Source organism: Trachurus japonicus, chromosome 13 (genome assembly GCF_045865225.1).
Source record: "Trachurus japonicus isolate A0001 chromosome 13, Traja_1.0".
Classification (NCBI taxonomy): Eukaryota; Metazoa; Chordata; class Actinopteri; order Carangiformes; family Carangidae; genus Trachurus; species Trachurus japonicus.
The window spans coordinates 37038493-37060720 of record NC_140919.1 but is presented as its reverse complement, the minus strand read 5'-3'; the positions used below and the strand labels follow the sequence as shown (position 1 = coordinate 37060720).

Genomic DNA, 22228 nt, shown 5'->3' with positions numbered 1-22228 from the left:
CACAGTTAAGTTTCACTATGCATCACAAGACTGAGTCATGCAGTGATCTGGAAAACAGTCAGACTTGTTCATTTTGTTGTTGTGATCATTATTTCACAAGGCTGTCCTGTGACATCTACGATCTCTGTGTACTGCAATTATCACTATGGTGTGTATAAAAATACCTAGTACCTGGTGGACTAAGAAGGGATTATGAATATTAGCGCATGTGTAAATGCATGAGGAAATCTGTATAACGTTATTACGAACTACACTCATATGTACAGACACTTGTATCAAACGGGAAAGAAACTAACATGAATAAAAAATACAAATGAGACAGAAACTCTTTGAATTTAGCATTTTTTGAAAATTGTAGTGACACATCGTCATAGATCTGGTTTTGTGACATAGTAAAAAATGTTGCCTCTTTTGTTCTCAAGAGAAGTCCTTATTCGGATGGAAATTAAATAAAGAAATAAATGATTGTGTGTGTGTGTGTGTGTGTGTGTGTGTGTGTGTGTGTGTGTGTGTGTGTGCGTGCGTGTGTGCCTATTGTTCTACACGTCTGTCAGAAGGTTATTACCATGGAGTCATTCATTGTAATGTCACACACCTGTTAGTAGGTAGAGTTGAACAATAGCACCCATTGCTGGTGGTTGTTTGGTTGTAATAAGCCCTATGTGTGTGTGTGTATGAGAGAGACACTGAAACTTAAGCCAAAGAGTAAGGTGTTATCAAATGTTGCCAATGAGATTAATATTTGAACACTTTCTGGAGTTTCCTTGTAAACTGGTGGCAGTCTAGTGGTGATGTGCACAGGTTTGTCTTGATGTCATATAGGCTACTTGTCTGTCCATGGACTCAACAGTTGCTAGGAGTCCACCCCAGTTTTATTTGGAGACACAAGCACAGGCGACATGTAAACATACCAGAAACAGTACACCACCTCTCTGAGTGTTTTGAGAGCATTTAAGCCTGCAGATAACTTTGTTTACATCTTGTCATCATGGAGATAACCTCTGACTTCTCCCTTCATGGGATACAAATTAACATGTGCAGTGTAAACAGAGGACTCTTCTTCAAAGACCCTGGTGCAAACTTTTAAAAAGAAAATGCAGGAAGAAAGAAAGAAAACGAAAGAAAATGAAGTAACAGACGGAGAAGCAAGCGTGAGAAATGAGATAGTGAAGAAAAAATAAATAGGTAAAGAAGAGGATGTGAAAATAAATCAGTAGCAATTTGGCACTGAGGAGTTTGAGTATGTAGACTTGTGTGATGCAGCTATTGTGTCTTAAGATGGCAAATAAAAAACAAGGTGGAGGTGTCCTGTTACAAGACATAAACACACTGTGGTGAACAGGTTTCCTTATTGACCTTTACACTAGTTACCTCTGCAAAGGAGGTTATGTTTTCATTTGTCTGCGTTCATTTGTCAGCAGAATTGTGCAGAAAGTACTAAACTGAATCTCACCAAACTTGAGGGTGCAGTTGAGGCAAGTTTGGTGGATCAGGTCCAGAATTTTCCTTAATATTGCAAGATTTCTAAACATTTCTCTCAGTCTCGTTGGATATTATGTGAGAATCTCAATGAAAAAAAAAATCAGATATTTGCACAGTACTGATTGTGGTTCTAATTTGAATTTGGTCTGGTCCGACAGAGTGTGTGGACACGGTGCAGACTTCAGATCAGCATAGTTTTGTAAGCATGTCCAGGTTACCTAGTACCTGCAGGAGGGAAATCAAAGCCTCTGGGCATTCATTCCTGTACTGTTTATGGAGAACTGGTTTCGTGGCTCTGCCTCTTATTGTGTGAATTCACTTTATTTAGTACAGTCTATTGTGTCAGGAATGTCCTGCCCACAAGCTTTTGTTTTGTTTGTTCTTCCATTTCAAAGTAACTGCTCTGCTCGACAGAAGGCAGAACAGACGTGCATGTCGCATGAATACATATTTCAAAATACAATATGCATATCTCAAAATTGAAACCAGGATGAGAAAGGGAGCAGCTGTCCAAGTGTCAGCAAATGTGTTTATTTTCTGAATATTGCAGTGGTGTGTTGCTATCATGTATAAATAAAGCTTTGGTGAACAGTGAAAAAAGCCTTCTCAGAGACCTCTTGATTCTTGTTGAAGGAAATGTCTCGACTACCGAAACTGACACAAACTGGGAACAATATAATAGCACTTTCAGGTGGATAACCTAAATTAGGAACACATATCATTTATGGCCACAAGAGAATAAAGATATAAATAATCAAAAAAAAAAAAAGTTTGGTAATTGACATTGTAACCAGCCAAGCATTTACCAGTGTATATAAATATATAACTCCATATAAATAAGGTTAACTCAGAGATCATGTTCAGACTGTAATCAGCAAGCCCTTGACCCAAAGCACAAATAATCAAAAATGATCTTAAGCACACAACTAAATGCAATGCTCATCACCACTACCAGATACACAGACACTCGTTTTCTCTCTCTGGTTCATTCTCTATAGCTCAACTATAGGTAAGGAAGACTGTATTTGTTTAACCAGTCAGGCTTTTTCTCTCCATTCAAGGCCAATTTGACTGCATTTTGCATTTCACAGCAAACATTTCTGCTTTGAGTTCAGAGGCTGTTGATTGAGTAAAGCTACGTCGCTCACAAAGCCAAGCCCAAAACACAAAGGTGTGCTATACCAATATTTGCTCATGCTCACTGCTGAACACACCTTTCAAACATACCAACGGTAGAAGAAAAAAGGAGATAAAGAGAGGGATCGGCACAAATTGATGCTGTTATTGATACATCACTCACAATGACCAGTAAACCAGCGAATGTACTGTAGGCCTTGTACAAACAGTCCATATGTGTGGCACATCCCTGATCGTGACACTTCATTGCATAGCTTGGGCTTTTCCTATCAACCCTCTCATTTAAGATCATCTACAACACAATGCAACGTGTAATGTGGTCCGCCAGTCAGCATTACAGTGCATAAAGGCAATTATAAAAGGTGATAGTGGTTCTGATACAAAACCATAAATCAAACAGGAACATTAGGTGCATGTCAGTGAGTGGCGATGTTAACATGGTGTCACAGATGCAGAAGAAAAACACAAAAACACACATGTGTCTAAATTCACTCCCTTATTCACTTAGTCATTACTCTAGTTTAGAAGTGCAGACGTTTATGACTATCTGTCATTTGCAACATCACTCACAGGGGATTCTATAAATCCCACATTGCACTGGGAGACTGATAGCAGCGTGCTGAGCTCATGCAATGGACACTGATTTGTTTGTTCCACTGCTGGAAGTTTGGAGTGCATTATAAAGTACATAAATCTAACCCTCGGAATTAACTATAAAAACTGTAAAATAGCAGATTTAGTAATGATTTTGGAAACCATCAAATTCAGTAATGTGACAAATAATGTCAAGAGGGTTATCTCTGGGTGTGGAGCTTACACATTTTTTGAGGGGTTCTGTTGCAAACTTGAGATCTTGGATTTAATAGATGTGCGGGTATTAACCACACCCAAAGATCCTATTGAGTTGCATTATGGGAAATGTAGGATCCAGCTGTTTTGCCTTTCTATTAAAAGTCAGGATATCAACACTCTGATTACACGTCTCTAAATTTTAAAGAGGTGACTCGCTAAATTTCTGGAATGCCACTTTAATGGCTGTAGCTCAGAAGTCATGACGGAGAGAGAGGAGAGTCTAGTAGCATCTTGTAGTGAGATGAGCATGCAAATCTACTATTAATGTATGATCCTATCATGCAAAACCAAGACGTGGTATGCACTCACACAGGACTCAGGGTGAGAACAAATAAAAACAAATAGGACAAACAACATTTCACAAGACGTTTCACAGCGAGGGTGTGAAAGTGATGTACAGCCGCGTGTCTAATACCATGGGGTAAGGCCGGAGGGTTGGGGATGTAAAGAAGATATTAAGGCTCTGCTCTCCAGATAATTCCATTAAAATCTTCATGTTTTCAGTCTTGAGTTATAGGAAATGATTTGGGGACTCATGCTAATCCACTCATTCACTGCCTCTTTACCTCCACACTTCATCCCTCTGTTAGTTCATTAGTGCCATGGTGCTCTCAGGCTGCCCGCCAAAGATCCCGGAGAAAAACTCCAGCGCAAGGCGTATGTGGATGGGCACGAAGACATATGAGGTGTAGATCACCATGGCGATGGCGGAGAAGAGGATGGAGTTGAAAATGGACTTTTCCCAGGGCTCCAGGACGTAGATGCCAGTGATGAGCAGGTACTGGTAGTACAACCAGGCCAGGTACTCCCTCAAGTTCTTGAAGTTCATCCTGCAGGCTGGACGGAGGAAAAATGGAGGTGGGGAGATGTGAGAGATTCAAGTCGTAACGCCGTAACAAAGAGCTGTCGATGAAGATGTGAGGAGGATAAAAATCACAGTGGCAAAGGTGAAGGAGAAAGACAGAGGACTGGAGGAGAGAGGTTACAAGGGTTGTAATAGGAGAAGAAAGCACAATCTTTCATTCATTCATGATGGACAAGACCAGAGCAAGTATACAGTAGAGGTGTAAATCAATGAGTTACTTTACATCATGATTTACCTCCTAAAACACTCTGTTTAGTTTGTAAATTCATTGAACTGCTCCCATTATTTTTATAGTAACATATTAGTTATAGTTTTCAATCATGAATGCTAACACAGAGATAAAGATATACTCTGTCCTATGTTCACCATTATCCCAGGGGAGAAAATTATGTAACCACAATCAAAAAGAAGTCCTTGTCGCTGTGTTTATTAATAAGGAGGCCAAAATGGCAATTGGGAGCTCTCCTCTACCATCTTATAGTCCACAGAAGAGCCCTAAGGGGGCAATCAAATAAAGCCCTATGGGCACTCAGGGTCTTACAGGATTCAAGGTGTGCAGAAACACCAAGCCCTCATGGGCAAAAAAAAAGCCTTCTTATTTTTTTTTGGCACACTTATTAGCACACATGGGACAGTTATAAATATGTGCTGTGTGAAGAGGGTGATGAGCAACAGCTTTCCACCTATACAAAATATGTAACAGGCCACAACACGCACTGTGTTAAAGTGTTTATATTTCGTGTTAATAACAAACAGCCTAAAGATATATTCTGTAATATGATTAAATAACAAATATCTGCTAAAGGCTGGTGTTTCTGGTGAGTAAGGTTTGTGCATGGCCGCAGGCAATAACAGATCCTGCTAGGGGGCGGGGCCAACAGGTGCGCTACAGGTGCAAGTGCACTCAGCAGCTTTTCTAGAACATATTTAAAGCAGACGGCGGAGCAAAGGCAAGATGTGTGCGCCATCAATACATGGTTAACTATTGTCTTCTACTGGATGCAACCAAATCAACTTCACTTTATAATAACCAGGACTGTAGCACAGTAACACTGCACGGACCACAGCACAGTGAAGTGATTTAGGATGGCACCACAACTGATGAGTCTCCATCAACAAGTTTGGCCACAAATCTGGAAAAAAAATAGGAACTTCGGCAAAGACTTGCAGGCCTACCTCTCGTTCACATGGTAACCTATAGATGCTTACTGAACAATGATAAGCGCATCGCAACGATACAAGTCTTCACCATTGATTTGATTTGATTTGATTTGATAGACGTGTTAGAAAGAGGATATTTACCCTTAATCGCTTGCTGCAGTGTGCTGTGCATAAGTGGATCCTGGCGTGGACTCACCTCAGCCGCCGACGTGAGATCCCCTGGGTATCTACTAATGATGGAGGCTATTAGAGGATGAGCCACAGACAACAGCCCCGCGTCCCGCTGCTGCTGCTGCTGCTCCGCTGCTTTGTGTAAACCAAAAAGCTGCCTCACCAGTTTGCCACTGGCCTATATGTACACGGCTGCTCCTACACACTGTGAGAATGACACCACACCCACTGCTCGTGCTCAACACTCACAACTCACCTGGCTCACAGATCATGCAGGTGGAGGAGAGACCGCGGACTTTAACGCGTAAAGGCCGGCGTGTGTGCGTGCGTGTGTGTGTGTGTGTTTACGCTGCCAGAAGGGGGTGGGGGGGGGGGGACCGTCCTTGCATCTGAGGCACAGGAGGAGTCGATGGCTTGGGTCGCGGCTCTATTTCGGCCATGCAAAGTCCGCCGCTTGGTGCAGCATCTTTAAACTTTCCTCCAGACCGTGTCGCATCCTCCATCCGTCCCACCATGCTGCAGCCAGACACTGCGCCGCAGTACCACCGCCGCTGACGTAGACGTAGAGTTGTTGCTGCTGCTGCACCGGCGCCAACAACAACACAGACAGTCAGCACAACTGTGAGCACTTCTACCGCAGCCTCAGGATGTTGTAGTTTGTATTAGTTGTGAGTAAACCTGAGTAAAGGGTTCAAGATGTGGCATCTACAATATTCAGACCCCCTTCACCCATTTTCTTCGTTTTACTTCATGGTTAAAAATCCAGAAAATATTCTTATCCCTCATCAATCTACTCTCAGCATCCTAGGTTGTTTTTGTTTTTGGATTTACAGTGCACACACAGAAATGTTACTGTTTTTTCCCTCCAAAGGAAAAATTGAAGTACAGCTATCACACTTAAATAGAACAGATATCTATTTTGATTTGTTTCCTCACCTTGACTGGAGTTCACTTGTGGTAATTTCTAAATTAATTTTGGATTTGAAAGGATGCTCATACATCTACGGCTCCCTCCTGCATGTTTAAGTTGACCATGCAAACAGCTCCTTCAATGCATCTGAATTTTTTTTCTGTAGCCTTGCCCAGATCGGTGACAAGACACAGTCCTCTCTCTCAGCAGTGCTTTATTCTCCCATTTAAGTCCAGTCAGCTAAATTGAGGGTCTGAATACATACATCAATTTGATATTTCACCTTTTCCCTTTTTCATAAATATGCACAAGTTTCTAAAATTCTGTTTCCACCTTGTTATGATGGGGTATTGAGGGTAGATTATTTGGGATATGTGAATTTAAATGGTTTTAACATAAAACTACAACATTACAATATGTGAACAGACTAAAAACTTTCTGAATATGTATACATATGACTATGAAACATAAGGATGAGTGAAGATGGTGAACCGACTGAGGTCTGTGACTGGCCAGGTGCTGAATCTGTAAATACAGACTAGAAGCCACCAAGTTGAATACGAGCTCACTTTCTCTAAAACAGGTAGAAGACATGATATTCAGAGATAAGCACTAATTTTGCCCTTTTTCTCATCCAAGTCCTCACCTAACCAGACTGAGCAAAACATTTTTGGGATTAATTGAGTAACCTGAAATACGCCTTTAAAAACAGACAAACAAGAGAAAAGAAAAGAAAAGAAGAAAAAAAACAACCAAAAAAACCTACAACTCCCAAACACCCATGGAAAAGAAATTCAAGTCTAATCTGAGAAGGTGCCTCATTGTTTTGGAGCAATCAGACATACGGTTAGGAAACCTGATCTTCTCTTCCCAGGGTTTGCTGACCTGCTCTCAACTTTGTGCATTATTGATGTGTAAACACAGGCAGTGCCGCCATGGCGCTCCATGGCCATGCATGGATGCACTCGACGATTGTGTGAGCGTCACAGAGGATGAGGGCTGGTTTGAAACGCCAGACACAGTTTAGGAGTGAACACACACACACACACACACACACGCTCACTGTGCACATAATGAACAGCACTTTGTAAAACATTTGTAATAGTAATTGTCGCCTGTGATCTTTACATGAACTGTTCAAACCTGCTCCGCTGCAGGTACTTTGGAAATCACTATTCAAATCAGAGTAACCGCCTCTTTGTCTCGCAGGACTCAGTCGTTCAGGGGCAAGATTACAAAAAAAAAAAAACATGACACTGGCTGTTGTATATGTGGGAAGTGATTCTGTAATACTAGAAATTACAAGTAATGGTGGCTGGAGGCAAAGTATTTGGGTCACAAGGACGAGGTTTGTGCACATGCAAAGATAGTGAGAAAAATAAGGTCAACAGGAGGGTGATCGGGGAAAAAAAAAGAGGAGAACCCCCCTACTCTACATTGTTTCTCCCACACGTACACACACACGCACTGACACGCACACAACCCCCCCGAGGGAATTCACTTCATTCACTTTCCCAAGTAGATCTGATTACCGTTAACAACCAGCTCAGGTCTGTGAAAAACAAGACGGCCTCCTCCTCCTCCTCCTCCTCCCTCTTCGAGTCAGAATGTGAGACATGTCACAAAGACTAATTCACTCTGTGATACACACATTGCTATGGTGTCTTAGATTACATAAAGCTCTATATCAGCGTGGCTGCACAGCCATGGAGCAAACCTGCTGACACAATAATCTTTAAGTGAGTTAAATTATGGTTTGGATTAAAGCTGCAGGGAAAGTTGTATGTGAGCATTCCCAAAATCACCAGAAATGTTTAACTCGATTTTCACTGCTCCCGAGGTGTTTTAAAGCTCACTTAGCCCACATCTCAGTACAGAGGGCACTCTGTCCGAGCAGGTGTCGCTGGTGGGTTGAGTATTTGAATATTGCCCATGGCAGCCAAATGACACTATAAACAGACATGAATCTGTTCGCTGAATGTGTGGCTGTTTGAAGGCCTTACTTTCTGTTTCTTAGTGGCCAAAAGCTCCCTCTGGTGGATAGACGCAGCAAAGCACTTGACAACAAATGTCTTTTTCATCCTCAGGCAGAAAATATCTATAGGGGCAGATATTTATTTTGATATAGTGGATTATAAGTAGATCATTTACACATCACTTCAAAATCTCTACATCAAAGAGTTTTATGAGTACAATAGAGGAAGGCGAAAAATTCATTTTTGTAAGCCCAGTAAATGATCAGTTGAAAACAACTCAATGTCCAGTTTCTCTGAGGAAACATATTAGTAACTTTGTGGCAATGATATAATCCATATGTTTATGGATTCCCACTGCAATGAGTCATTACACGACAGTCAGATGTTTGGTGGATTTTGAAATATAATCCATCATTATTTTTACCAATCACTTCTAAATTGTGGGTCTGTAATTGCAGCACTGCATCATCGGCGGACCTGCGTTGTGACAGATCGGCTGTCAGGGCCACACAGACGGGATGGTGACGGGTTATTCTGTCATCATGTCAGCACCCTCTCCTCCTGTGGCGTCCGATAGGCTGAGCTCCTCCAGCATCTCCGTCAGGGAGATGCGTGGTGCTCCGTCGTCCTCGTTGTCGCTCTCCACTGGGATCTTTGATGCATCTGAAATTTAAACACAAACCTCTTTTCATTAACTACCCAACACATCAGCTATAATTAACCGAGTGCTACGAATTCTGTCAGCAACTTAAGCAGGCGTTGACGGTAAATGCGCCGTAGCCTGACAATGGATGTATAACTACATGAACAGAAGGGCTGTAATCTCTCGGGACACTGATTTAGGAGAAGAAGGTGCAGTGTCTGGCTGCTCACCTCTGTAGATGTTGACATTCTTCCTCAGATGTTCATCCTCCTCCAGGTCCTCCAGGAAGTCCTGGTATTGTCTAAGGACAGAGAAACAAATCAAGACCAAACCCAGGTGGCACGGCATTACAGACTTTAAAAAACATCCCAACAGGATATATGGCATTCTGGCCCAAGAACAAACTATTCACCAACTAGCCAAAAACAATGCCAGGTCATTAGTCACCCTTTCAGGTATCTTAAGTGTTTTTCCTTATTTTTTGTACTGTGGACATGTATTCAGAAAACACACTTTAAATGCTCCTAATTTCTTCAAAATGCACATGTGAACAAAACATTGTTATATTAAAGGTTATTTTCTAAGGAGCAGATGTGTTAAATGTATGCATCTATTGTTTCTTGTCTAAATATTTAGTTGGGAGTGAAACTATATTTTTTAGCTATATATAGCTTTTTCATTTGTGCCATTTTTACTAAACACACATCAGTGAGTCACCCTGTTGGACTGGCTGACATGTTCCTTCATTACGGTAAACGCAGCCATTGTAGTTTTATTCAGAGTCACCTCCAAAGGATGGAAATTGGACAGCTCATTAGAAAATGACAGGATGTTTCCAGGACGGACTCTTTTTGCAGCTTTGGTTCAGTCACTTGAAGAGAATGAGGTACGAGCTTCACATTACTATCCTACCTCTCATCGTCTGTGTCCATGCCTTCACGGTCTCTGGACATCTCCTGTAGTTTCCAGTTCCTGCGCCTCACCCTCCTGCTGCGGTCGTAGCTTTTCTTGATCAGCACCTTTGAGAGCCACACGTTGTACAAATCAAAACTCTGCAACAGACATGCCTCACACTTTTTCTCATATGATTCTATGTTGAGATGGAGTATTTTTCCAAGAATGTTATTTAATCTACAGTCGGTACTTCATTACACCACTAGAGGTCAGTGTTAATCTAGTCAGCAAGAGTTGCCGGGTGCATTTAGGTCTTACCACATCAGGAACATGGTGAGGGTTCATCTTATTCAGGTGTTCATCATTGACGTTGGAGTTGGCAAAGTCAAATCTGCAGGGTCAGAAATAAATGTTTTTTCTCACAGCTTTTGACCAGTCTTTACAGCCAACCTGACCGTCGTCTCAACATCTCGTCGACCCTTCACACTCACCCCATCACCAGGTCTCCGATGTTGAGCAGGTGGCCCAGGTATGTGCGGCAGTGATACTGCTGGCTGGTATCCATCTCTGACGTCTTCTGAACCCACACCTCAGCCAGGGTGTGCTGCAACCCAAACACAAGTGCACACAAGAGGGAATATAAATGTACTTTCCAGTCAATTCAAGAACATTACTCTTGTTCTCTTCCTCCAATTTGTTCTGATGGTTGCATCGATAACAATGCAACGTTCAGACAGAGGAATAGGGAGAGAGCGAGAGCGAGCACTGTCCCTACAAACCTCACCCCCCCCGTCACTGGAACAAACACCGCTGTTGAATCCAGCATACAGGTTCGGGGATAATGTAATGGTTCGCTATTGATTTTACTTCCACGAGAAGAGCAATGTTCCCACATAATGCAATCTGTTCTGCAACAACACACACAAACACACACACACATATATATACGTATATATACGCTCACCTTATTGGACCTCAGGCCTGCGCCTGCACCCAGCTTCTGGTCTCTGATGATGTCGGTGTCCATGACAATGAACTCCTCCAGTTGCCGTGGGTTACAGAGACTGTTGAAGGGGTTACGCCAGTATGTGTTTCCATCCACCTCAGCAACTAGTGTGTAAGAAATTATTCATGCATTTATTGGTGATCATTAAGACTAGTCATTAGGGCAGTCAGTCAAAGAGAGTGAGTACAGGGGCGGAGTTTAGCTCAGTTGGTAGAGCACCCGCCCCATGTGTTGAGGCTATAGTCCTCGCTGCAGGCGGCCCCGGTTCGAGTCCCGCGTCGGACGGCCCTATCCTGCATGTCATTCCCCCCATCTCTGCCTCCCATTTCCTGTCACACTCTCAACTGTCCTATCAAATAAAGGCATGAAAAGCCAAAAAATATACTTTAAAAGAGAGTGAGTACAAATTAAACAGCATCCTCTCATTTAACCTGACAGATAAAGAGCCCTCATCTAAAAAACCTTGGCTGAAAAAAAAAATCTGATTTGAATGCCGATGTACTACACTGCATATTCCAAACAAGCCAGACAGGAACAATGCATTTAAAGTGAACACGAGCAGACAAGCAGCAATGCACATATTTCTTAATACTAGAGTTAATTGCCGACTGCAGCCTAAATCCGCCGAGCACAGCTCTGCCTCCAGGCTGTTTCTGCTATTCAGCTCGCTCAAAAAACTTTCTGCAACAAAAATAGCCTGCTCTTTGAAGAGTAATTAAAAACGTGTGCGCTGCCTCCAAAATGACAGAATTCTGTTGAGGAGCGTCTCCGCCTCTCACATAATGAATGATTACACCAGATACAGAGGAAACACATCGTCAGTAATTGTCACCACATTTGAAATTATTATAAAACCTCTCTGAATACACTGACTGAACGCAGCAGCCATAACGCCGACTGGAAATGTGTTGTTGTTTTTTCTTTTTGTGTGTCTCGTGCCGCGTCGTGACTGGGAACAGAGGGAAGCTGTTGAACAACTGATGAACATGTGGTCAGCAGACTGAGGTCAGTTTAGTGCAGCGCTCTCAAACCAGCCGCAGTCCTTCAAGCATGTTTGTCAGAGGTTGTCTAGTGGATTCAGGTCTACTAGGGACTGGGGAGGCCGCTGAAGATGATTTTTGAACATCGTCAACAACAATACTCCATTTAAACCGCGGCACTCAAATCATGAAGGTTTGGCACGCCACCATCACCGGCAGTCTGAACTGTTGACACAAGGCACGTCGAGTCCATGGAGTTCAGCTGCCGATGCCAAATTCTGAGTGGACCATCTGTTTGCTCAGTGGAAAACCAGATCCATCAGACAGTGCTTTGTTTTCACAAATAATAATTACACTGTTTGGATGTTCTTTCAATATAAGACACTACAAGAGACACTGGGGACACAAAAATGGCACACACAAAGGGTCGCATTGCTATGCTGAAAATTAATGCCCCTGGCAACAGCCGGCTGCGCTGAACTACAACTGACAATATAATAAATAATGGGCTGAAATCCTCCCCGCATATGGAAATGTTTGAGAAACATCTGACCTGCTGTACATCAGGTCTTTCGCAATGTCTACACATACTGTAGAGCCTAAATAAATAAATTAAGACTTCAGTACTGCTGAGTGTCAACAGCTAAAATGTACAAGTGGTGAAACTGAAAACCAGAGGAGACGGGCCTCGAGGCTCTGAACAACCTGCTTCAGGAAACGCCTGGCTGAGTCAGTATCCTCCTTAAATTTCATTTCAGAAACACTATTTTATAAGAGGGGAACTGGAGAGATGTTTGGGTTTTTACGTGTCTCCTAATATCGTCCATGTTATATTACTGTAATTGATTTCATCCATTGTACTTCGTCTCCACCGATCTTCGGTCCTTCGGTCTTTGGGGGTGATGAATTGTGGAGGCGGTCATGGTTTTTTTCAATAGGATATTCCCTGCCTTCAACTTGTTTTCTCTTTTTTTTTTGTTTTCTTCGAAACTAAATGTGTTCAATAAAAAGAGATTCAAAGGTGCCACTGAACTGTGCTGTGGTGTCGGTTAAAACTCAGTGGGCAGCTCCAATACTCACTCTGCAGGGTGTTTGGATCGATGAGGTGGATGGTGCTGGTGACGCGGACGCACACACACACTTGGCCCATGTTCCCCAGGCTCTGTGCCAGACGTGGCGAAAGACACACGACGTTGTCCTGGCAACCAGACAACACAGGGTTAAACTGGGGTCACAGTGAACGTAGAAAGACATTGGACTCGTAGAAGTGCACAATGCGTCTGTGTATTCAAATTCTTGTTTTCATTTTCTGAACGTTCCCTGAATGGCTTCTGACATTTATGTACTGATGCTTAAAGCACAGACTTAAAGCTGCATGTCAAATGGGATTAAGCAGTTATTAAAAATGCCTGCTAAGAACCTGTATCCCTACTTTGGTTTTAATGATAAAATATATCAAGTCTCTACAGCTATTCAGTACACTTGATTTATTATCACTTGTCACTGTCCAAAACAAATATACAGGCTCAACAGGTTTCAGTTTTATAGAAATAACAACACAAATGTTTCAGAGGTAAAAGTACGGGCTTGTCTTCAGTTCAGTGGAACATTTGAGAGCAAAACAAAAAAAGGAAAAAAGAAAAGCCAACTAAAATAAAGAATACAAAAAATCATATAACTGCCTACCTTGCATACAGGTACAATCTCCATAGAGAAGGTGCTCTTATAGTTGAACGTGTTTGAATGGATGTCATGAGAGATGAGACGCTGGGAAGTCTTTGACCTTTAAAATTTAAAAAAGAACGTTTTTTTTAAATGTTTGCTTTGCTTTTAAAGTACAGATGTCATTAAGAGATGCAGCAGAGTCCAAACAGACAAGTCATAACAACACAAGAGACCAGGAAAAGACAAGCGTACAAGAGTGAGAGGTTACAATTTAACTCAGCTGGAGGTCACGTTGACATGATGAGCTCAGCATCAGGAGACTAATTATGCAATGTTTTAGTTTTGACGCTCTGGAAACAACAGGCCTTCATTTCTCTTTGCTAATAATGATGCATGTACTTAGATGAGGTATCAGAAAGCAGGACATTATTGGGCCAGAGTTTCTATTATTATCTTCATTGTGGAACACTGCGTGCTCACCTGCAGGGCACCGTGCACTGGAGGAAGTCGACCATCTTCTGCGCGTGTTGCTTGGTGGCATAGTAGAAATCAATTCCCTCTGAGAGAGGGAGGGAGAGAATAGCATCAAACCCTCCGCCGATAAATTCATCACAGGCGCACTTCACGGGTCATCGCCGTTGCAAGAATTCATATGCATGCAAACAACACACACGCGGCGGGGAGAAGGCACATGGCGACTGGAGGAAATATGGCAACCACATGTTGTAGCCTTCACAAAGCTTTTTAAGTCTTGCCGAGATGTGGAGATGATTTGAATTACACTTTTGGGACCGAACCCCACTTCACGGAGCTGTCCAAGAGCACGGAGGAGGAGGAGGAGCTGCTGCTGAGCTGTCACTCAGTGCACAGCCTGTGTGTGTCTGAGCGTACGCGCGGTGTGGGCCCGAGCATCTCCGAGCAGGGCATGGAGCTGGCTCGCTCCGGAGGAATCTGGGATGGAAATGCCTGCTCTGATTACAGCGCGCTGATTAGACTCACGACGCATGCTCCTCTGAGGCCCACACGGGGACAGCTGTATGAAGTGATTGGCGCCAGTGATATGCATGCATGGCTTGCTGTCTGGTACGGGGAAGCGGTAATTAACACTCTACACATCATTATGTTCCGCTTATTTCTAATCCACATTAGTTACGCTGTTGACAAATAAAGACAAGTTTCCTGTTTTTCTATGTAATTCAGCTACAGGCTCTCTGGAAAACAGCAGGCCCCTCCCTTTAGAGATACTATGTATACTAGTGTACAAGAAAAATCTAATTAAATGTATCAAATCATATGTGATCGACCTACCATGGATTTCTTTGATGTTGAGGGAGTTCTGGTGGAGTTTGTGCTTGAGGATCAGCTGCTCTAGATAGTAGAATGTCTTTTTATGAGCGGTCTGTTTAAAAAGAAGAAAAAAAAAAACACTCTTGGCATCATTAACATACACATACTGATACAGATGCTCCAATTATGCATCATTTACTGCTGTAAATATTGGACTAACGGTTTGGCATCTGCCTTGACCAGCCTCTTCCTTAGACCTTTCAGAAAAATATTCCAGTTAAAAACTAAATTGCTTGCAGCCATCTACATGTTTTTCTTCTTCTGAATAAAATGAAGTTGGTAGTAGAAAAATACATCTTGTGAAAAGGACTGTTTGGAAACAAGTAAGAACAAGTAGTAGATGTTCATGCTGTGACTACGAACTTCCAAGATAGCAGTTTCACACAGTAAAAGCCTGTCAGTGAAGAGAAACGACTTTGGCATTTGCTGTGAAGTAGCTGCAGACAGTGCTCAGATATATAATCCGCATGGTTTCGTTGTTTTGTTTAGTGTCATGTAAACAGAGGTTAGAAGGTCTAAATCTGCACTTGAGCGGCTCTCACAAGTCGACAGTCACTGCAGGGCCGGAGCTAAGCTTGGTTTACCTCCACACATTAGCGAGGAAGAGAGAAGAAAAAGTGCAACCCTGGGATTAAGTGTGGTATTTCCTGCCAAATACCACAAGCTCTATATTTGTTTTACATAAAAACCTACAGGGCTCAGGTTCGTGCCCTAATATGCAGTTGCAAAATTAACACAAACTAACAGGATGGTGAAAAGGAAGGGTAAACTTGAAGGGTAGATTTAAATCAGAAAGAATTGGAGCAACCAAAACAGGGGGACTGCCAATGGAAATGAGCCGTTTGGCTATAATTGGGTGCATTTACATTTTATTTCTAAAATGTTCATTAATGTACATTGTCCCTCTATAACAAATAAAGGTAAATTAAATAAAACACCTCAACATGAGTGAAGTAGGGGCTCATATTTAGAGGGTGCAGAAAAAAAAATGGATTTGGCCAAAATCTATTTTAAATACCTTCCTTTTAGTTTTTCCACGGTTCTAGCCTATTTTCAAAGACCTGCTCAAGTCCTTCTGCCTGACACTCCGACAAGCTGATTTTCTGAAAGTACTCTTTTCCAAAACAAAAACACTAATAACGTATCACCTGATCGAATACTTGAGAAGATTAAGCACCCATAGCGTATTCAAGAAGACTGTTAAAAGGTGAAAAAGCGAGATAAACAAAACATTTTCACGCCTACCTTCTGCCTAACCTGCACCACGGCCTTCCAGAAGTCTTTGGCTTCCACACGATGGCAGTCGTCACACATCTGGGACTGGATGACAAACTCGACCACGAACACCTGCTGCAGGATAGCACCATTCATCACCTGGAGAGGGAAAGACAGCAACAGGTTACACCATATGTTGGAGCTGCGTGGCGAGCAGCAACGAAACGTGTTTGTCATTCAGCAGCTACGCCTGTCAAGAAGACACCGTTTGGTTTTCCAAGTTTCTATTTCTGAGACATTTAGAAAATATCAGACCCCTGGGACCTGGATACAGTATTATTGAGAGCCTCTGATGGCACAAACAATCGAGCTGTTCCCAGGAAGCACAGGGCTCAGGTTCTCAGTAAAGGTCAAAGAGATGAGATGGCAGCCCCTGGCAACACTCACCTCTCTCAAACACACATAACTCCGTCAAGAACAGACAACTATGTTTCGTAAAGTCTGCAGCATGTATTGTTTCCATTCTAACAGACTGCCACTCATTGTAACTGGATGCATGTTTGGCATTAATATTATTTTCACATTAACTGAAGGGCTGTTTCAAACCCATACTGTGCTTTCTGGCCAACTGCCATCTGAAAAATATGATGACCTTTAGATGAAAAACATGTTGCATCTCAGGTCACTGATCAGTTTTAATCCTTCAGTTTGAATGTCATTCTCCTACACTTATCACTTCCTCTCTGTTTTCTTACCTCTTTCTGTATAGTCAGTTTCATCTTAATCCTTTTGGAGTGCGGCTCTGTCCACAGGAAACCAGCGTCAATGAGTCGCACCTGAGAGGAGAGGGGTGTTGTTGAATTGTATTGTTACTGAGATATGTGTCCGAAAAAAATTGTAGCTCCCGCAGTTTGCATATTGCAATTGTTTAGCAATGCGAAGAGTACTAAAATTATAAATCTATTTTTAGTTTTAACAGTGCTTAAGGCAATAACTCAACTCTATGGTTATTTTTGAGCTCTAAGTAAAGTGACTGTTTAGTTGTTTATGAGATTGATGATGAGATACTACAATTAATTTGTCACTTACTGATTTGAAACAGAGACCACTTACTTGTTTTTTGAAAAATAAAATACAGGCATAATTATAGATTAATATGTAGGCTTAAAAATGAGAGAGCAAAAAAAACAAAAAAACGTTAAGCATCGATCTATAAATCCCCAGGATAAGGAAGAGATGGAGTAAAACTTGAAATTTATACCTGTACCTGTTGTTATTGAGGTATTGTAATATTGTGAGATTTTGATATCATTACATCCCTATAGAGCACAATCTACATAATCTACAGTGAAATTAAACATGGGTGAAGAGCATTTTCTAAAATAATATTTTTACGTGGTGGTACTGTTGAAAAAAAACGGTATCGGCCAAAATCAGAATCAACAGGTCAGGCTTTTTAAAGGGATAGTTCACCCAAAATTTAAATTTCACTCATTATCTACTCACCCTCATGTGGACTAAGGGCTGGGAGAAGTTTCAGAGTCCTCCGTGCCTTCTCGAAGTTACAGCGGGGCTCCGTGCAGCACTGCATGTCCATGTGACGGTAGCGAACGGAGCTCACTTTTCTTCGTCCAAAAAGACACACCAAAAAACATCCAAATACCTCCATGCTGCTCGTCTGTAATGTCCCTCTTGTATTGAAGCCTCAACATGAGAAATTGTTCCGAAAAAAATTAAATAAGTCTATGTTTTAAGCTTGTTTGTAGCGGAAGCTCCTAGCACTGCTCTTCCTGGTCCGTCCAAATCTCGCGTGATTTGCACTGACGCCCAGTTCACGGCTCCACAATCGCGCGAGATTCTGCTGGGAGCTTCCGCTGGGAGCTTCCGCTGGGAGCTTCCGCTACAAACAACCTTAAAATATAGACATATTTAATTTTTTTTCGGAACAATTTCTCATGGTGGGGCTTCAATACAAGACGGACATTACAGACGAGTTGGTGGAGGTATTTGGATGGTTTTTGGTGTGTCTTTTTGGACGAAGAAAAGTGAGCTCCGTTCTCAACCGTCATATGGACAAGCAGTGCTGCGCCGAGCCCCGCTGTAACTCAGAGAAGGCACGGAGGACTCTGAAACTTCTCCCAGCCCTTAGTCCACATGAGGGTGAGTAGATAATGAGTGAAATTTGAATTTTGGGTGAACTATCCCTTTAAAAATCAGTGATCGGCCAAAAAAATTGCATTCGGTAAGAATCATACTAACTTTGGTCATGGAGCTCTTGATTTTCTTCAGGCACAGTGCCAGCAGCTCCCTGGACTCCAGGGCACACTGCACCCAGGTGGCTGGAGGCTGCAAGTACCTGGAGGAAAACACATGAACAGTCAAACCTCCACTTTCCAAAACAATAAGCACTGTTGTGCCTCTGTTAAAGGGATAGTTCACCCAAAATTGAAATTTCACTAATTATCTCCTCACCTTCATGTGGACTAAGGGCTGGGAGAAGTTTCAGAGTCCTCCGTGGCTTCTCTGAGTTACAGGGGGTCTCGGCGTAGCAGTGCATGTCCATATGACGGTTGCAAAGCTTGTTTGTAGCGGAAGCCTCTTGAAGCTCCTCTTCCCGGTTCGTCAAATTTGGATGAACTGGTAAGAGGACGGACCCTGGTTCGTCCAAATTTGACGAACCGGGAAGAGGAGCTTCCGCTACAAACAAGCTTGAAATATAGACTTATTTAATTTTTTTTCAGGACAATTTCGCATTTCGGGGCTTCAATACAAGACGGACATTACATACGAGCAGCATGGAGGTATTTGGATGTTTTTTGGTGTGTCTTTTTGTTACGAAGACAGTTGGTATCCATTAGCAACCGTTATATGGACATACACTGCTATGCCGAGACCCCCTGTAACTCAGAGAAGCCACGGATAACTCTGAAACTTCTCCCAGCCCTTAGTCGACACGAGGGTGAGTAGATAATGAGTGAAATTTCAATTTTGGGTGAACTATCCCTTTAATGCTTTCTGCAAATAAACAATGATACAAACCTTTCACACTGTTTGCAGAAGTGCACAGTGACTTGCTTGGGGATTCCCTCTGAGATGTCTACCTGAGTGCGTAGGCAGGCCACACACATGTTGGCTGGATTGGGAGGAATAGGGACGCCACAAGTGCAACACAGGCTGGAGAGGAAAGAAGGGACAGCAGTGAGACTCACAAAAAACACTCCTCTCAGTTCATTTTTGCAATATATGCAAGCAAGTTTGTTTTACATGAGGTTATGAAGTGCCACAACATGCAGATATCCAGGGTTTTATGAAAATCACATTAAAATCACTACTATGAGACAATGTAAGGTATTGTACGTAGAACCTTTTCTTTGAAGCCAACTTTCAAATTTGTGTATTTTTAGTCATTCACAAAGAGTGGGGTCCTCAGCAAAAATCACTAACACTTATGAAGTCCATTGAGGCTGAAATGAAAAATTAAAACACAGTTTCAGATTTGTGAAACCAATATCCTATTTAAAGTAAGGTTTCTACCATATAACTGGACTAGATTAAGAGGGAGTGTGTAATGGCTGTTCAAAACATAGCTCTTCAGATTTGTGAAAACACTCTTAAAAATGAAGAGCCTTTAAGTTTCCTGAAATAATTTGATCCTGATTTTTCGATAATCAACTTCGGAAGTAATTATGGATGTATTGATGTAATATGTTATATGAATGAATGATTATATGTCAGCACACACACACATACACACACACACACACAGTTCCATACAATTCAGAAGATTAAAAGCAATATGTTTTTAATCTTCTGAATTGTATGGAACTACAGATGTACTGTATGACATGAATCACAATGTAAGGGGGGGCTGAACTTGATAAGCTTTGCTTCCTTCAGCCCCTTCTCAAACTTGCACAGTATCATTATTGTTTGGTTTCTTGTTACATAGATTGTTTGTCTTTTGATGTGCTTGTTTGAGACAAATAAAAATCAATCAATCAATCAAAACACACACACACACACACACAGCAAATTCATACATACATATTCAACATAAATGTTTTACACTTACATATTCCCCTGGCTGCTTGTGGCAGGAGCCTGCATGTACTCCATTGCGACAGCGTGGACAGTTGTCAGTGGACCTGTGTGTGTCTGTGAGGACAGAAACATGGGAGGTTTAACTGGCTCTCATCTGACAGCATCAACACCGCTCAGACAGGCCAACAGAGCCCACGATGCTAACTTGTAGCAACACGCTGGTTAACAACCAACAGCCGCATGTCGAGGTGGTAAATAGCCACGATAAATCTAGTCGTTTACAGGAGTTCACATGTGAACAGTCAGACATGCTCCTACATCACTGAAAATGATGCTAGCCCATGCTTTAGACTCAGTTAGCATCAAGGGCTAAACTGCTATTTCTGATGAGTAACTCCACACGAAACAAGCTCACGGTGTCAACCAAGACTTTTACGATCATCGCAACTTCAAAAAGCGAGTAGGACAATACTTACATAAGTTATTTTGGTCACAAATCCACGACAGACTGTGAGGTGTGTGGGCACCCTCCACGTTTTTTCCCAACCAAGGAGGAAGCGTGCGTGCGAGGCGTGATGACGTCACGCAGGCCCCCAAAAGACGTCGCGACTGTCTCCATGTGCCTGAATAAATTTCCATTTAAAAAAAAAATCTAATTGAATGAAAATAATGACGATGATCTGTAAAAACGAAACATGTCACACTTTGAATTTATGGAGATAATCCAGAGAAGCGAGCACCTTTTAGAAATAAAGAGATAGGGCAATTTAAAGGAACTAACTACACCCTGTTCTATTGAAATGTGAAGTTCAGCCCTGATGCAACATAATATGAAGAGGTCATACAAAAATATATGATGATCTAAGCCAGGTTAAGCCAGCAAATTGAAAAAAAGGGGATAATGTTCTATGGAAATGTGTATTGCCATAACTTGGACAGTAAAGTTGGGTAGAATCTAATTAAGGTACATAATTTAACAGCTATAAGGAAACAATTTATATTTATTTGAATTAAGTAAGTTTTGTTTGAGTATTGCTGTCTGAGGCATTCGAACTGTTATCACCCTTTACAATTCAAACTACACACAGGTTCAGTATCAACATTCACACACTGCATTTTACTTAGGCTACCTACCTTCAAACCATGCCAGATAAACACTGAATTATAACAAGACCCCTGGTGTGTAGTAGCCTAAGCTAAATTATTTTGGGGGTATGCATCATGCATGTAAACACAAACCCATCTGAAATAATAAGGGTCATAAGACTACATTCTAACACATTGGCCTTTCCCCAATGTTATAGATCAGGTAATAAAACATGAGCTATAGGTTGCTTTATGTTATCTATGGGGTTTATGTCCAAATAAAATTACAAAAAACATTGTCAAAAATCTATGGGGCTTCTCTGTAAATGCTAATTTTGTCAATCAATATATGGAGATTATCAAAGTTTGGCATAGGCTACATGTTTTAACACATTCAGTACTTAGCCTGTGAGCACCATAGACTGTAAAAAGAGGTGAGCACCTGTGGTATAGAAATTCTCTTGATGCCTTCAGGTGCTATGGGAAATATCTAAAGTCAAGACGAGCGCACGTCACCAGTTATTATTTTCAAGTTTGAGTATTTGTAAATTGCATTATAGTAGCCGACAGTGTGCAATTTGTGCATTTTGCCCTGCCTTCTCCAGAACTCTTAAAATAGGCTACCAATACTATCCAATTTAAAAGGCATTTAGCAATCCAAAAAACAAAACAATCCATGAAATTGAAAACATATGACAAAGCAGTGATAGCTTGCAGTAGCCTACTGTTGCAAATTCACCAGATAGCATTTCCCTCTCAACTATTCACACCATTTCTTTAGTCACCATTGTTTGTTT

General features: G+C 41.8%; 2 protein-coding genes across 4 annotated transcripts; both read right to left on the bottom strand.

Annotated features, from left to right (window-relative positions):
- Positions 1 to 3960: 3960 nt before the first annotated feature.
- Positions 3961 to 6031, bottom strand: sptssb (serine palmitoyltransferase, small subunit B). 3 transcript variants are annotated; one of them, XM_085796363.1, is made up of 2 exons: positions 5925 to 6031; positions 3961 to 4308 (listed from the first exon to the last, which is right to left on the bottom strand). In XM_085796363.1, the coding sequence occupies exons 1-2, from the start codon at positions 5938 to 5940 to the stop codon at positions 4058 to 4060; spliced, it is 267 nt and encodes an 88-aa protein (XP_085652489.1). In that variant the 5' UTR covers positions 5941 to 6031; the 3' UTR covers positions 3961 to 4057. The 3 variants fall into 3 exon arrangements, with proteins under 3 accessions (XP_085652489.1, XP_085652490.1, XP_085652488.1); XM_085796364.1 differs by lacking the exon at positions 5925 to 6031 and adding an exon at positions 5694 to 5842; XM_085796362.1 differs by lacking the exon at positions 5925 to 6031 and adding an exon at positions 5639 to 5779.
- Positions 6032 to 8651: 2620 nt separating this feature from the next.
- Positions 8652 to 20898, bottom strand: nmd3 (NMD3 ribosome export adaptor). Its single transcript, XM_085796361.1, has 16 exons — positions 20822 to 20898; positions 20377 to 20459; positions 19344 to 19478; positions 18564 to 18660; positions 17060 to 17140; positions 16335 to 16463; positions 15051 to 15141; positions 14223 to 14301; positions 13764 to 13860; positions 13158 to 13275; positions 11056 to 11201; positions 10583 to 10695; positions 10410 to 10482; positions 10110 to 10216; positions 9428 to 9498; positions 8652 to 9217 (listed from the first exon to the last, which is right to left on the bottom strand). The coding sequence occupies exons 2-16, from the start codon at positions 20418 to 20420 to the stop codon at positions 9084 to 9086; spliced, it is 1515 nt and encodes a 504-aa protein (XP_085652487.1). The 5' UTR covers positions 20421 to 20459; positions 20822 to 20898; the 3' UTR covers positions 8652 to 9083.
- Positions 20899 to 22228: the final 1330 nt, after the last annotated feature.